General features: G+C 46.2%; 1 protein-coding gene across 1 annotated transcript in view; it reads right to left on the reverse strand.

The window, feature by feature from the left end:
- FHOD3 (formin homology 2 domain containing 3) overlaps positions 1-12,047 on the reverse strand; it is a 327,675-nt gene extending 315,628 nt beyond the window's left edge. The window contains exons 1-3 of the mRNA XM_023750800.1: positions 12,033-12,047; positions 11,156-11,262; positions 2,185-2,249 (exon numbers count right to left, since the gene is read on the reverse strand). Coding sequence (XP_023606568.1) covers positions 2,185-2,249; positions 11,156-11,262; positions 12,033-12,047 — 187 coding nt within the window. The remainder of the gene's footprint in view (positions 1-2,184; positions 2,250-11,155; positions 11,263-12,032) is intronic.
- Positions 12,048-15,701: the final 3,654 nt, after the last annotated feature.

Genomic DNA, 15,701 nt, shown 5'->3' on the forward strand with positions numbered 1-15,701 from the left:
ATTTTTATTTTTTAAGATTCTTTATTAATTTTTTAGAGAGAGAGTAAGGGGAAGGGAGAAAGAGAGAAACACAGACGTGAGCAAAACATCAATTGGCTGCTTACTGCACACCCCTTCCTGGGGATCAAGGTGACTACCCGGGCATGTTCCCTGACCGAGAATTGAACCAGTGACCTCTCAGTGCACAGGACAATGCCCAACCAACTAAGCCACACTGGCCAGGGCAGAAACCTACATTTTTACAACATTCTCACACCTTGTGTACTTGTCACAACCCACTTATGTTGACAGAAAGGCTTTTGTACTAATTTTGATTCTTTTCCAAAATAGTCAATGAACTTTCAAAGCAATGACTTTTTACACTCACATTATAAAATATTTGTGTTACCATTTCATTGAATGACAAAATTCCAATAGCAAGTGCAATTGGCTTGAGAAGGTTTGAAACAAACACACTGACCCCCTATGCACCCAGTTCACCCCCTGGAGCAGAAAGTCCTGAGTGTCCTAGGAGAGAGTGGGCTGGACCGGCCAGAGGTGCTCAGCATGCCAAAGGGAGAAGATACGGGTTTTACTAGTACATGCATTACATGGGACTAGGGAATACATCAATTCATGCAGCGAGTCAATAACATGGCAGCAAATTAGAAAACTCCTACACTAAAATATGTCAGCCCATACTACAAAAGCGTGAATTTTCTTCAAGGAGCTAGCTCATTAGGATATTTAACAAGCCCATTTTAGTATAAATCTGCTTTCCACTGCCTTATTATTTCTGGGAAATGCGAATTCATGCTCATGCCCCAAGTCCTACTGTAAACCAGTTATATTTCAACCAATATTGAACTTTAAACAGTTCAGCACATAAGTGCCTGAATTTGCTCTAGATACTGCATTGGGGGAAGGGGAGAGTTTATCCAAAAGAATCATAGGCCTTTTCTACAGGTAGACATGATTTATACATGTGAAATAAATGGAAAAGTGTAACCAATTAAATATAATCAAGTGCACATACATGGTTTGTGGTCGTTCAGTGCTATAGGCAGTTGAGAAGCGAACAGTTAATGTTGGCTGAAGGTCCTACAGATCTTACTTTGCTTCCAAAATAATTACAAACCCTCCTGAGCTTTATGAGTCAGCTGCACGGTTACTCTGGACACAGAGTTAGACAAAGGTTGTCACTCCAGGCACTTGCATCTCCACCATACCTAACACCAACTGAAGGAAACTGACACGGATTTCCCTCCACATCCCGCTGCTCCCTCGCCCCATCCCTTCCAGCAGGGATGCAGGAAGGAGAAGGGACCAGAAATGATTCCTCCCACTCCACCCACGCACACCACACTCCAGGTGCAGAATGCGCTTCAACAGGATGACTTACCCTCTCCTAATTAGAGGCCTGAATTAAGACCACAGTGTATATTCAGTAAAAGTGAAATTACTCAGATATGGAGAACTTCTATGCATAAAGTAAAATTAGCTCCTTTTTTTCTTTCTATATTACATACTTGCCTCAATGTGGCCCAATGCCAGGAGGAAACCAAGCCAGTTTCAGAAACGCTTTACGTAGAGATTGTCTAGTTTGCATAAATAATTCCTTTCATCGCCATTCAACCCTTGTGTGTTGGTTGGGAAACCAGTGGGTCTGGAAGAAAATCAATGGCTGCAGGAACGGCCCGATGGGGTTCCCGAGTGACCGCAGGCCAGCCATCCTGAGCCAGAAGTACGTGCATCACCGTATTGCTCAGCATCCACATGTGCCCACCCTGCCCTGACCTGAGTTTCCCTTTCAATCACCTGACCAAAAACCATATCTCAGACCTCACTCCTGTCCAGGTAACTTCGCAGACCCACCAGGAAGCACATGGCAGGCATTTCACTGGCAGAAGATTCACACTGGCACAGCCCCAGGAAGACCTTGATCTCTCCCAGCATCACCAGAAGGAACCTCAGCAGCAATGTCTTACCGCCAGCTCTATTCACTAACCAGACAACAAAGGGATCAGGCAGAGCAGGGCTTCAAAAACGACTGCTAGGAATTACTTCACTAAAAACTTGAATGATCCAATGACAGGAGCCAACCCAACCAAGAGCGACTATTCATTCCCAGGAGTGGCATTTCTCATCACATGTTTAATCACGGAAGGTGGATGGCAAGCATCCCCATCTACACATGTCACTCACCGATACAGGCGTGGACCCTCACGGACAGTTGTGTCCTTAGGATGATGCTGTGCTTCTTGCCCCGCCTAATGGAGAGAAAACACACACGGGCATCAGAGGAGTCAGCGAGAAGCCTAGAGGCCGACAATCCACTCGAAGGTTCTGACACATCCACCAGACAGAGACTCCAGAGAAGCAGGGACCCAAACAGAACAAGAATCTCTCCTGGAATAATGTGATGTCACAGGGCTTTCCAGAAAATAATAAAGTTTGACTCTGTTGGATTGACACACGCATTTTATTGCCAAACCCGGTCAACTCATTCCATCCACAGAGTTTGCGTGTTCTCATGCTTGACCATGTTGGGAAAATTTTCAAATCTGTGCCCATAAAGTGAAATCCCAGGAATGTAACAACCCAAATCGGCCTGATCATTCCCATGGCTATTTTTACATTTTTCTGGATATAGGAAAGGGGCACATGCAGTGGGGGAATCAGAAAGAGTTGCTTTTCTGTGTATCAGTTCAAGACTACTGGGTTTTTATCCTTTCCAGGAAGATGAGAATCCACCAAAGAGCTTATAGGCTATTTATTATTGGGAACTCCAATTTACACACCTCACTTCACTTTTGTTTCCTTCTCACTTCATTTCTTATGAGGAAGCAAAAAGCTGGCCCCTCCCCAATTCTGTTCCCACCAGGGCTCATCCCCTTATGCAAAGGAGAACTAAAGCACTGAGCAGGTGACAGAGAAGATGATAAATGGGAAGAAACGTGAGTCCTGGCTACCTGGGGGTAGCAAAGGCTTTGAGACTGGGAGAAAGCGGAAGCCAATGGGCAGAGGTAAAATGGAGCCAGCCCACCAGCATGGAGCAGGGAAGCCGCTGGGGCTCTTGGTGGCTGAACTGCCCTTCCATCACTCTTCTGGCCTCTCACCCCTGCCCATCAGGGCTTCCTTTGTAAAGGAGTCTGGCAGTAATTCCTGGTTTTACAGTTGTTTGGAGGGGACGGGAACAGACATCTCACCAGGCACACTGCTAGTATTGTGATTATGGATTCATCGTCATCAATGAAACAATTCTATTTCTTATGCTTGAGACCAGATCAGAGGGGAAAGTATGGTGTCAAAGGTTGTTTTTTTTTATTCTTTTAAAGGAGAAAGGAAAGCCAGCTGCATAGTCCTACAAAAGCATGCAGTGGCCTCCCGCCCTGAAGCTGCTTATAGGTAGAGAACCTGCATCCGGTCCCTTCAAATCCCCAGGGCTCCCCCTTCCCCTTCCCGATTTGTTCATTTGATTGATTTACATATGCTGTGTGCAAGGCACTAGTCTCAAGGAGCTTACAACAAATCCACTGCCCTTGACCCATCTTCAGAAATTGGATTTGAGATTCCTAGGAGGGCAGATTTCTTCAAAACTTTCTTCCTCACACACACACACACACACAAAATGGTTTTCTCTCTCACAATGCTGGTGTTGACACTCTTTCAATTCCTGTGACGGTACCAGGAAGAAAGTTTCAGTGGGTGCCCTGCGCTCAATCATTGATCGACCTGGCCTTCTTTGTGAACTGCTGGAAAAGGTGTGTGGGGGGGGGGGGCCTCCCCCAGAGCTGGAGCAGAGACTGCGGAAGCCCTGAGGGGAGCCAGGCCCCAACCACGAGGAAGAGCAAACCTGGAGCACCCTCAGTCCGTGGCCCATGTTATCAGCATTAGGAGTCGATGATGAAAACCAGACGACGGGAGGCAGAGCACATGCTTTGGATGCCCCGAGTGGGGAAGCAGGGGTGGCCGGGGAAACAGTTCAGAATACCTCAAGTTCTGGAAAGTTCAAAGGGCCCTCACTTTTATCTTCAAACAACTGCAAAGTCACATTTTGAGGAAGCGCTTAAGTTTTCCCAGAGAATTCTGCAGTCCCCCAGTGAGAGTGTGGGGCTGTCGCTCTAGGATTCCCGGCGCCTTCATGAAAACCAGGACAGTCTCGGAGGCGGCCCTGGCAGGCCAGCCACTCTGAGGTGCCGTGCTTCCTGTGCTTGTGCCTTGAGAAACCAGGCAATCGGACAGGTTAAGCCAAACCCTGGTGGAACTTAAGAGACCACAGAACAAAAAAGGCGTATTTTGTAGTAGTTTTCTCTCTTATCATTCCAATTCTGTACCTCCTTCCCTGTCTGCCCCTCTACACAAAACCCTGAGATGGGAGGAATCACTGTGGAAATTCTCAGAATAGAGCCAAGGTCTATGGAAGCTGCCTAAGGGGTTGAGGCGCCAAATCCCAGGAGCTACTGGCAGAGGAGGGAGGCGGCCAAGGCGGAGACGAGTGGCGGTGAGTGCAGGCAGGTCCCCAGAAGGTGTCCTTCATCTCCCACCCCTGCCTCACCCACCTCCACTTTCTCCCATCTTTGATGTGGGTACCATCATTGTGCCCATTTTACAGACGAGGAAAGCAAAGCCTGTAGAAATGACGTAACCTCCATAAAGTCAGAGGGCTGGTGGAAGTCGAATCGGGCCTGAAGGCAGAGTGTCTGGCTCCACAGTCACCAGCCGCAGCCTGCCTTTTGCTGTACAGTGACAAGCCTCACTATACAACCTCTCCACTTTTTTCAGTGGTTTAACCTCAATGCTAAAATCTATTAAAGAGGACACGCATACAAATTAAAATGCAAAAATCTAAGAAAATATTGCCAAACCAAATTATGAAAATAATTTAACAGGACCAAATAAGGTTTCTCCTAAGACTTCAAGGATTACAGGAAGTTCAATGTTTTATTTATATATATTAAATATCAATGTATTAAGGACACCCATCATAAAATGCCTTTAAATTTGATTAATGCTGATGTATTAGTATTAGAGGAAAGTTGATTTTCATGCATTTCCTTTGTACATGGCCATCTCACTGCTGTTATTGATTCTAAAAATCCTTGGGCCAATTCTTTTATGGGCATAATCATGTCATCTGTTAAAAATAATCATTTTATCCCCAGGCTTTTTGTAGGAAGTATGCACTTATCTTCTGTTTCATGGCTAAAACTTTCAAAGGAAAATTAAATAATCACGGGTAGATTTTCCCCTGCCCCCAGTGGGATACTATGTCAGTTTGGATTTGGAAAATAATATTCATAACAGTTGTTAACCTTCATGGAATGCTTATCGCGTGCCGGACAAGCGTCTAAGTACTTTATACAGATTCAATCTTCAAAAAATTCCTATAAAATAGGTAACATTATTGCCATTTTTAAAATGAGGAAATTGAGGCTCAAAAGGGTTAAGCAACATAGCTGAAGTCACACAGCTAGAAAGTGACGAGCTCAGATTCAACCCAGGCAGTGCAACCCAGAGCCTGTGCTCCTATCACCTCCCTGGTGGGTGCTCCTTCATCTACTCCCTCATTCCACTCTGTATGAGATGCACGATGCACGCTCTGCCTCAAGGCAGCAGCAACCCGGAGATCCTGCCTGACCTGCAGGTTTTGGACTCCAGACGACAACATCAGTTCTTACCTGAATTTCCACACCGCTGGCCCACTCCACAGATTTCAAACTAGCCAGTCGCCACAATGGAGTGAGCCAATTACTTAAAATAAATCTCTCTAGATACACTCGGTAGACCAAATGGATTAGATTAGAAAGATTAGATGGGTAATCGATACCTTGTTGGTTCTATTCTCTAGAGAACCTTAATACAAACTTTGGTATCTGCTTTCACGGAGCTTCCATGTTCCAAAAATCAGTGGATTCGGCATAAACACTTGAGTGATCTTTTCCTCCCTGATATTGACATGCTGTATCTCTTTCACAGCTGCCCCTCCTTCTGAATCCGCCTGCTTGCAGCAGGGTGACCCCAAGGCAGAAGCGATTTAATTTGACCTGAAACTCCCCAGGGAGAGTCAGATTCCATTCCTATCAGCACAGCCACTGCCAGGGAAACATCACCACTTTGGAGATCAGCCACAGCCAATCAAGGGCCCACACCCAAGGCCAGTGCTACCCAAGTGACAAGAAAACTATCTAAAATAGACACTCAATTCAAGGGAACTCCAATCAAGGCAAACATGCCAGCGATATGAGGGTGCTGCTGGTGAAGGAACTTTCCAAAACTTCCTGGCTTCTCAGAATCCACCAAGGTTCTCCTATAACCATGCCTACGGCCTTGGGGTGGGACCCGGGGAAGGGGGGGCGGGGAAGAGGGCTGACACCATGTTTCAGTTCTGCCCCAGTCTCTCAAGAGAATTTTTTATTTATTTATTTTTAATATATTTTTATTGATTTCAGAGAGGATAGGAGAGGGAGAGAAATATCAATGATGGGAGAGAATCATTGATCAGCTGCTTCCTACACTCCTCCTACTGGGGATTGAGCCCATAACCCGGGCATGTGCCATGACCAGGAATCGAACCATGACCTCCTAGTTCATAGGTCAATGCTCAACCACTGAACCACACTGGTCAGGCTCAAGTATTTTTACAAGAATAACATATGAAGTCTTTTTGTGGCTATAAGAGCAAGTGCATACATTAATTTATTAAGTGGCATGCAACCAGAGACTTGATGACTTTTTCTTGCAACCAACAGCAGAAATAATTCCCCCAAACATTCCTCCACTCAAATTAGAACTAAACTATGATTTCGATCAAGAGTAGAAAACATGTTTGACCGTGTGGCAGAAGCAGAAATTAGGACCCATTCAGCAGTTGCCCCAGGAATATGCTTCCTTTTACTAAGCTTCTGGAGCGGTGAGACGCAGCCAGTGTTCTGGCTGAGGGATAATGAGCTGAAGAAGGATTTGAATTAGTCATCAGCACGTGAAAAGATAGTGTTAGCTCAGATTATTTGCTCAAAAACTTCAAGTTCAAGAGAGCCAGTGGCTACTACATTCACCTCCAGAGGCATTCTGGTCTTTCCTCGTAGACAGTAGAGGTGAAAAGCATAGATGCTGAAGCCAGCTGTGTGATCTTGGACAAGTTACTTAGCCTCTCTGAGCCCCAGCTTCCTTGTCTGTAAAGTGGGAAAATAATATTACATATTTGGTGTCATACCTAAGAAATGAAAACTTGCTCCTATTTTCTTCTAAGATTTTTAAAGTTTTAGCCTTTCATCCCCAGGTGCCCCTAATGGGAAAGAAACCTTGGTTGAACACCTTCACAGCTCCCGGCTCTGGGGCCATCCTGCGGTCTCGCCTTCTCACTCCTCCATTTTCTCCCCGACCCACAACTATTCTGCTTCCTCTCTCCCTAAATCTCCTACAACACCCTGGTCTGACCTTGGTCCTCTCACAACTTGGCTTCTCTGTGGTGGGCATGGTGTTAACTGCCCTGTCTTTGAAATTTTCTCTCTCCTTGCTGAGGCACACCCTGCTGGTTACCTACCCAATTTCCATTTTCCCCTTTTGTCTCATCAAGAGAACCCAATTTTGTTTGAGGTGACATCATACCCACCTAAAAACCACCTTCTCCAGTCCCCTTGGCCCCCAAGAGTGGCCACATGACACAGTTGTCCTCAGTGAACTGGATGTGGAAGTTGCCGGTGGGGCTCCTGGTAAAGCTCTTTAAAAGGGGCCCACCCAGCCGGCACACAGCCACGAGACTCAGCACAAGGCCCATGCCCTGACTACTAGGCTACACTGCCCTGTACTATGCTCTCCTCGGATGCCAGAGGCCCTGCTGGAATCCCTGCTGACACAGGGAGGGAACTGGGCTCGCCAGGTCACTCTATGGCAGGGTCAGGCATAATCATTAGAGGCTTCGGGGCTCCTGTTTCCGCTAACTTCCCTGGCCTTGGAAGGCACTGACCAGGCCTGGCTCCCTCTGCAGCAGAATAATTGCTTTGTCCTTCCACTTCTGAAGGTCTTTCCCCTCTTCTCCCTTTAGCCATAGCTTGAGTGATCATTCTAAACAAGGGGTGAGTTAATTTTTAGTCCTGGCATAAAAGAGCAGGGCAATGAACAAGAACAAAGAAACAAACTCCTCCAGCAAGGAAAATTCACTCCGAGCACATTGTGTGGAAAACACCATCATTTTCCCATAGCTGGTCCCGTGTCTCCATCAGATGGTCTCATTAGGGAATATTTTGCTATGATTTACACAAAGAAATCAAGAGAAGAATGCGATTTCATTTGACCTCTTCGTGCCTATGAGGGGCAATTGTTAACTAGGAAGAAATTATATTTTAACTCCCATTCGTGGGAGACATGACTTCGCAGGCACCCAGACTCCGCCAAATGCCACGCTTCCAGGAGAGAACCTCGGAGGGATGCTCAGGCCAAGTGAGGCTGCAGATGTGCATGGACACCTCCCACCTGTGCAGGAAGGCTCAGCCTGTAGGCTGCTCCGAGCCAGCCCTGCCAGCGCTCAGTGGTGGTCAATAGCCTGGGAGTGACCGGGGTGAGCTGGCAGTGCCAGGATAGTCAATCTTGGCATATCTTCTGCAATCCAGGCCAGGGACAGAGGGGCTTCCCCACCAGAGAGCAGTAAAGAGCGTGGCTTCTTCACGCTCTTCTGGACAAAGAGAAGGTCATCCTGCATACATTCCAAAGGACGAGGGGTAAGGCACCACAAATGAATACTATTTCAAAGCCATAAAACCTGCTCTGGGGTGAGTTGTGGTACACCTGTCAAATGCGCAGCTACCCAAAGCTTTAGGGCTACCTTCCCCTGTTTGTAGTCACCCATGCCGTGAGTCCTGCCTTCTCGCCATCATTCATTTCCCCAGCATCGCATGCTGTTAGGGTGCAGAAATGTGGTCAAGGACCATGGGCCCAAGGCCAGGTGATGATTCAGAAGGGAACAAAGGAAGAAAGGAAGCCAGGATCTACTCTGCTGACCTAGCAGCAGGGCCCTGGCTCTTTAGGGAGAAGCCTCCAGCTCCTGATGCTGGTGTTGACAGAGCGAGCTATAGGCCACGGCCAGAGGACGGCAGCAGATGCGTCCTCCCTGCTGTGGGGTTGGTGCTGTTTCAACCACAGCCAGTGTTTTTAACCTGGGATTGAAGGTGCCCTTGCATGAACCACCCTCATGTCACCAAAGGTGTGAATGTACATCCTCAGTAGAACCTAAAGTGCCTTTGCCAGATACTCCTGGGATGGTGGGGGAGTACACACAAGCCTGGGAGATACTGTGGGTTTGGTTCCAGACCAAGGCAATAAGAGTCTTGCAATAAAACAAGTCTCGAAATAAAGTGAGTTGTAATCTTTTTGCTGGTGAAGGACCTTGCCTTCGGTTTATAAGAAAGGCAACATCCATGAAGCACAGTAGAATGAGGCATGCCTGTGCAGTCATTTTTTAAGTGATGATGAGTAGAATCTGATGTGAACTAATAATGATAGCCCTCACGTGTGTACAGCCCATGGCAATTTCCAGGTGTTTCCCCATGCACTGTTGGTGTGGCCCTGGGAACCACTCCAGAGACAGGAAAGGCGTCCTCACAGAACCTTGCTGGTTCCCACCAAGGATCCTGGTTTTCTTAGTGCTCATGGTCATGACATTCAGGAATCCATCCTGGGATCTTCTCATTTACCGGCCACCAGCGTTCACTCAGTGCCTATAAGGTGTTGAGAAAATGCTAGGCACTGGATAGTAAGACAGGTCTAATTCTGACCTCGTAGAGTTTTAGCAGCAGAGGGACAATTAGGGGAAATGGACCATGAATTGTAATAAAACAGGGGAAATTCAGGAAGTCATCAGTACATAGTGGAGTCAAGTAGGAGACTAACACTAACAGGTTCCCATTTTTTTCCCTTGAGCTGTTCATGAAAACTTAGTATTCTCTGAAAATATTTATCTGACAGTAATATATTTTTAACTCAAGCAAGGTAATGTCTAAACAACTGTGGGGGAGGTCTCTGACCACCAGATCAAAATAGCTAGGCATTATTGGAAAAGCAACAGGGAGCCCCTGAAGTTTTCTAAGGAGGAAGGTGATAAAATCAGAGATATATGTGGCTCAAGATGGATGAGGGATAGAGAAGAAGGCAGGGGGCTGCACTGACCACCAGGGGGCAGATGTTCAACGCAGGAGCTGCCCTCTGGTGGTCAGTGCGCTCCCACAGGGGGAGCGCTGCTCAGCCAGAAGCCAGGCTCACAACTGGTGAGCACAGAGGCGGTGGCAGGTGCCTCTCCCACCTCTGCAGCAGCTCTAAGGATGTCCGACTGACGGCTTAGGCCCGCTCCCCACAGAAACGGGCCAGAGGGCACAGGCCAGGCTGAGGGACCCCCCCCCCAAGTGCACAAATTTCATGCACCAGGCCTCTAGTAATCTAATAAATATAGGAATGGTTAATTGTATAAGTATATTCCTACAGAGATTTTATTTTCTGGATACATCTTTGATTTTGTATGTGTGTTGCTTTATTCAGACTGAGCAATCAGAAGTACTAAGCAATTCTAGATAGGCTCAAAGTGATTTGATGTTAGTTAACATAATAATTGTTTTTTCCACTGTAATGAGTTCAAAAGATGATATAATATAACATGATCTACTAGGGCATCTGGCAAGAAAACGATATATCCAATGAGTTGTCATTAAAAACAATGTTTAAAACAATTGTCAATCCACTAAAATCTTAAAAATATTAATGTAGTTATATTTGGCTTAAGAGAAAGAGAACAGGATGTAAATACCAAATACTTAATTAAACTATACCAGAAATGCTCCTACCCCTGAGTAGCCTTGTCAAGAAGAGTTACTCAAATAGGTGGTGTCAGGTAGGGACTAGACTCATCGGGGGATCACCTTGTAAGTTACGTAAATGTTTAACCACTGTGCTGTACACCTAAAACTAATATTGAATGTCAACTGTAATAAAATGTTTATTTAAAAAAAATGAGTTACTCAAAATGCAAAAGAGTTTGCTGTGACTACAGGTGTCACTTGCATCTCCCTTCTTTTTGTGTGACTGCAAGTGAAAAGAAGGCCAAAGGTTTCTCCAAAATATTTCAGGGCCCCTCCCCCCATTTCTTGGGAGATCAGGACCAGTCAGCAGAGACAATTGTGGCTCTTACCCAGCGTCATCCTGGAAGCCTTCTAGCTCGTCCCGCTGCTCTGCCAGGGTGGCTTCCAGGTCCAGGTAGGTGCCATTGTGGGACAGCTGCAGTGTGCAGTCGTCGAGCTGCAAGAGAAAGAGCCTGGTCAGCCCAGCCGGCTCCTGGGAGGGGGACTCTGCATGGAGCAGTCACTGCATGTTGCCCCATGTGGGTTTTTAATCAAGCATTATTCTGAAGTGCAGATCATAGTTGGAGGAGGTAGTGTGTTCCTGTGAGTAGATTGGAAGCAGACTGCCTACCAAGTGGACAGATATGACACCTATTAAGGGAATGGCCTTGACAGGGCCCAATGGATGTCGATGGGGGTAGAGAAGGAGCCCTTTGGGCCAGTGCCACTTTGCACTCTGAGGGGCTCAGGAGAATCTATGGATGTGGGGAGTGGGAACCAAGATCACAATGCTGGTGTGAACGTGGATTAAGAGTCCCAGCGTTTCAAAGGCAAATTTGATGGAAAAACATGTTGTTTCCTTTGATTCAGTGAGAAGCCTGCTTACTCAGATTCTGTCATGCTTGGCACGATACAATCAATAGCTGCTCAATAAACAACTGAGCTAAAAGAAACATTCTCCATTTGGATGACAACATGCCCAAATTACAACATACCACAGAGGGCCTGAGGTCCCTGGTTACTAGTCTCAGTTTTTTTAAATGTATTTAACATACTTTGTTATTATGTTCATGCATAATTCTAAGCATTTTGCCTATGTTGCTTCATTTGCTTCTGACATGGACCGTACTTCTATTATTATCCCCACTTTACAGATGAAAAAACTGAGGCATAGAGAGAAGCTAAGAGATGCCCCATCTGGTAATGATGGAGCTGGGATTTGGATACCAGCCGTTTGACCATGTACTCAACCACTAAGTTCTGATCCTTCCTATGGCCTGAGATCTACGAAGGACTTAAAAATATCAATCTTGCAATATATAGCTTATGGCATCTGAGTGTTCCGCTGGTGTGCCATGTGTTTGTCAACCCCCTTCCCTTTCCCTCCTGGACAAACCACATATCCCAGCCTTATAGTTGGTTTTCAGCCGTGAAACTGAGTACTGACCAATGGAATGTGAGTGAAAGTGAACAAGGCCCCCAACACCCCTGGCCACAACACCCTTGCACAACGTCCCACTTTTCATCTCTTGCCTGCGGCCAGATGCAGAGGGGCCAGCGGAGGACTCCAAAGTCTAGAATCCACCAGAGCCCCAGGTTCCTGAATGGCTGCACAAAACAGAGCCCTTCGCTACCCCGCCTCCACTGAACCAAAACGAGCAAGACACGAGCCTTTGTGGCAGTGAGTTGTGAAGATTTTGAGATTGATTGTTACAGCAGCATCACATGACATTTACAATGATCAAGACACATAAAAATAAAGGGAAATAATTTTACCAAAGATTAAACTGACCTGACGAGGAAGCCCAAATGTATAACTGCATGCTTGATTTCTCAGGCTGTAGGGTGGCTCTTTTTATTCATCTACTTGCTGAGTTAGGCTCTTATTTCAAAATGACAGGCAGTTGGGGAAAAACAGAGGCGAACATGTGGCTACTTTAAAATAACTAAATAAACATGTGATAACACTTCCGCAGTGAGATTTCAAACAAGGAATTAGTCTCTTGATAGAAAAGCTATGCTTATTATCCCCAACAAGAGAACTGAGACTATCTTCTTGTCTAGAATGAGCACTTCTAAGAGGCTGCTGATCCTTTTTTTTTTTTTTTGGAAAATCATCTTTAATGAAATAGAACTTACATTAGATTGCACAGATTTTAAACTGTACAGTTTGATGAGGGGTTTTGGGGTTTTTTTGGTGGTTTTTTTTTTTTTTAGTTGTTTTTTCAATTAGGGACCGGGCAGGTCCGTGTTTCTGGTTATCCTCAACAAATTGAAAGGAATTTGTTCTTTGTTATTTGTAAGAAACACCTAGTTAAATTGTTTAAAGGGGTTAATCCTATTTGATTCACTTGTTTGATTTCTCTAATAACAAACTGTTCCTCTAAGGGCGTGCTGGTGAGGGTCAGCATTCTTGACTGGCACAGACGGATCATCTGATCCGAGACAGCATTTCACCCAGGAATTAAATTGGCCAAATTCATGGTTCTGAGGTGTCAGGGGTGCACACAGGGATCTGCTCCCCCCACCTGTGGAACCAGCAGCCAGGAATGGTTTCCTGCAGAGGCATCTCCTGGGCCCAGGGTCTCCTGAGGACTGAAATCCGACTTTATCCTTCCCAGGTGGAAAATTCCATGAGTCCCTGGACCTGCTAACATGCACACTGACCACATGGACGGCTGGACTCACAGCTGCTCATTCTTGCTTTTAACTCCTACAGATGTTGTTAACTAAGAAAGCTACTTGATCTGTTGTGTTGATAGTATCCGCACATTTGTTTATTTTTAATCCCACATATAATCAACAGCCTAGAAGGTGGGGGTAATGAAAGCCCTTTAGGCCATAACAATTTCTTGGGCTTCAGCCCCTAGAAACAGGTGAGCCCAGAGAAAGCTTTTGGGTAGACCAGGGGTTAGGAACCTTTTTTCTGCCAAGGGCCATTTGGGTATTTATTACATCATTCACGGGCCATACAAAATTATCAACTTAAAAATTAGCCTGCTATATTTGGTCAGACATTTAATTAACTCAACCCTAAAGTCTTGGCAGGACCAGACCAAATTATTTCCAAGGCCTTATATGGCCCAAGGGCTGGACGTTCCCCACCGCTGGGGTAGAGCGTTTCTGCCTCTCCCCGAGGGGGTCTGAGTCATTCTGTAGTCCACCCGCAGACCCGGCGAGAGCCCAGGGGGATAGGGACAGCCTGTGCACTGGTATGTGGTGTAAATTCTCCCACCGCGGCCCATGTCAGCCAGCTTCGTGAAGTCACTGAGCGTGGGGTTGCACAAGATGTGCAGCAACTAACCAGTATATGGTATGTTTATCAGGTACAAGAGATGTCAGAAACCTCAAAAGGATGTGGAGCAGTAAAATGTAATAAAACATTTAGGAAGTGACATGTTTTGAGTTGCTATTATTATCTTTATTTTTTATTTTTTGTTGTTTTTATGAGAGTATAGTTGGCATACAATCTGATATTAGTTTCAGGTGCACAACATAGTGATTCGACATTAATATAATGTACGATGTGATCACCATAATCAGTCTAGTAACCATCAGTCACCGTACAAAGTTATCATGATGTTACTGACTATATTCAACGGGCTGTACATTACATCCCAGTGACTTGTTTATTTTATAACTGGAAGTTTGTACCTTATTATCTTTATTATCTTTGTTTTTAATAGAACTTATTAATTGTACAGGTATATCCTTAAATCTTTAATAATAGCTATATTGAACAGCTGGCTCACAGAACCCCCGAGAATACCCACCAGCCCTCTCGAGCTCCCCAGGCCCACTCCAGCACACTCTGCTTCTGGCCCTCCCAGCTCACTAATTTGAGGTGCCTAAGGTGGAGACAGCAGGGGGTGCATGAAAGGCTTGCAGCCCTCTCCACCTCTACCCCAGCCCTATGCTGTTCTTAGTTAGGGGGAAGTGGGGATTCCTGGTGGCTGGCAGATGCAGCCCTTATGGCAACTCTGGCTATCTGGCACATCATCTCCACACAGGCCCTTCCGATGTTATTCCCAGCCAGCCAAGGTGAATATCTGGTTTTCCTCAACACTCACCCTGGCCCCCCACGCTCCCAGCCAGCCCTGGACCACAACAGGAAGCCCCACACCTCTCAGCCTCTGACAGCAGAATCCCGAAACAGCAGAACCGCCTATTCTCCTCACGCCTCTCCTCACATTCAGGGCCGCATTAGCCATCACCATTTCCATAGGTCAATTTCAACCAAATTATATGTCAGGCACAGGCTGGGCACCAAGGAACACATAAATGCTTCCTTCCCTCAAAGATCATTTTATTGAGTAAGAATGACACAGAAGAGAACAAAAAGCCATTTTAAACCAACTGTCCAAATGTGTGGAAGTTCACCCTCAGTTCTATTCCTCCTCTATAATTAGCAGCCACAGCCTCCGTGACCCAAGCATCCTCCATAAAACCGCCCCGGTCCCCCTTCCGGAGACAGGCTGTCACTACCTCCCAGGCCAGTGTCACAACCCCGCTCCCCCTGCCTAATAGTTTAGCCATCTGTGCTCGCAAGTCCTTCAACTAAACAGAAAATGTGACTACGTATGCGCCTTTTGACCCCTCACGAAGTGTGTGTGTGGAGTCCTCACGGCAGGGCTAGAGCAAGGGGGCAAGGTCAGACGCCACCGCCTTTGGGGAGCCCAGACACGTGGGTACCAGAGGGGTCCCAGCAACACGGCTGCCTGTGAAGACACCAAAGGAATCGACACACACTGCCCACCCCCATCCTGTGATACAAACCCCACCTCAATGTGACACCCGAGACAGGCGAGCTTAATATTTAAACCATCACATGAGCCAAGGAGTTAGAAGAAAGGGCTTCCTTGCTGGACTGACACATTGAAAAATTGTGTCAATATT

This window comes from Myotis lucifugus, unplaced genomic scaffold, assembly GCF_000147115.1.
Source record: "Myotis lucifugus unplaced genomic scaffold, Myoluc2.0 scaffold_16, whole genome shotgun sequence".
Taxonomy (NCBI): domain Eukaryota; kingdom Metazoa; phylum Chordata; class Mammalia; order Chiroptera; family Vespertilionidae; genus Myotis; species Myotis lucifugus.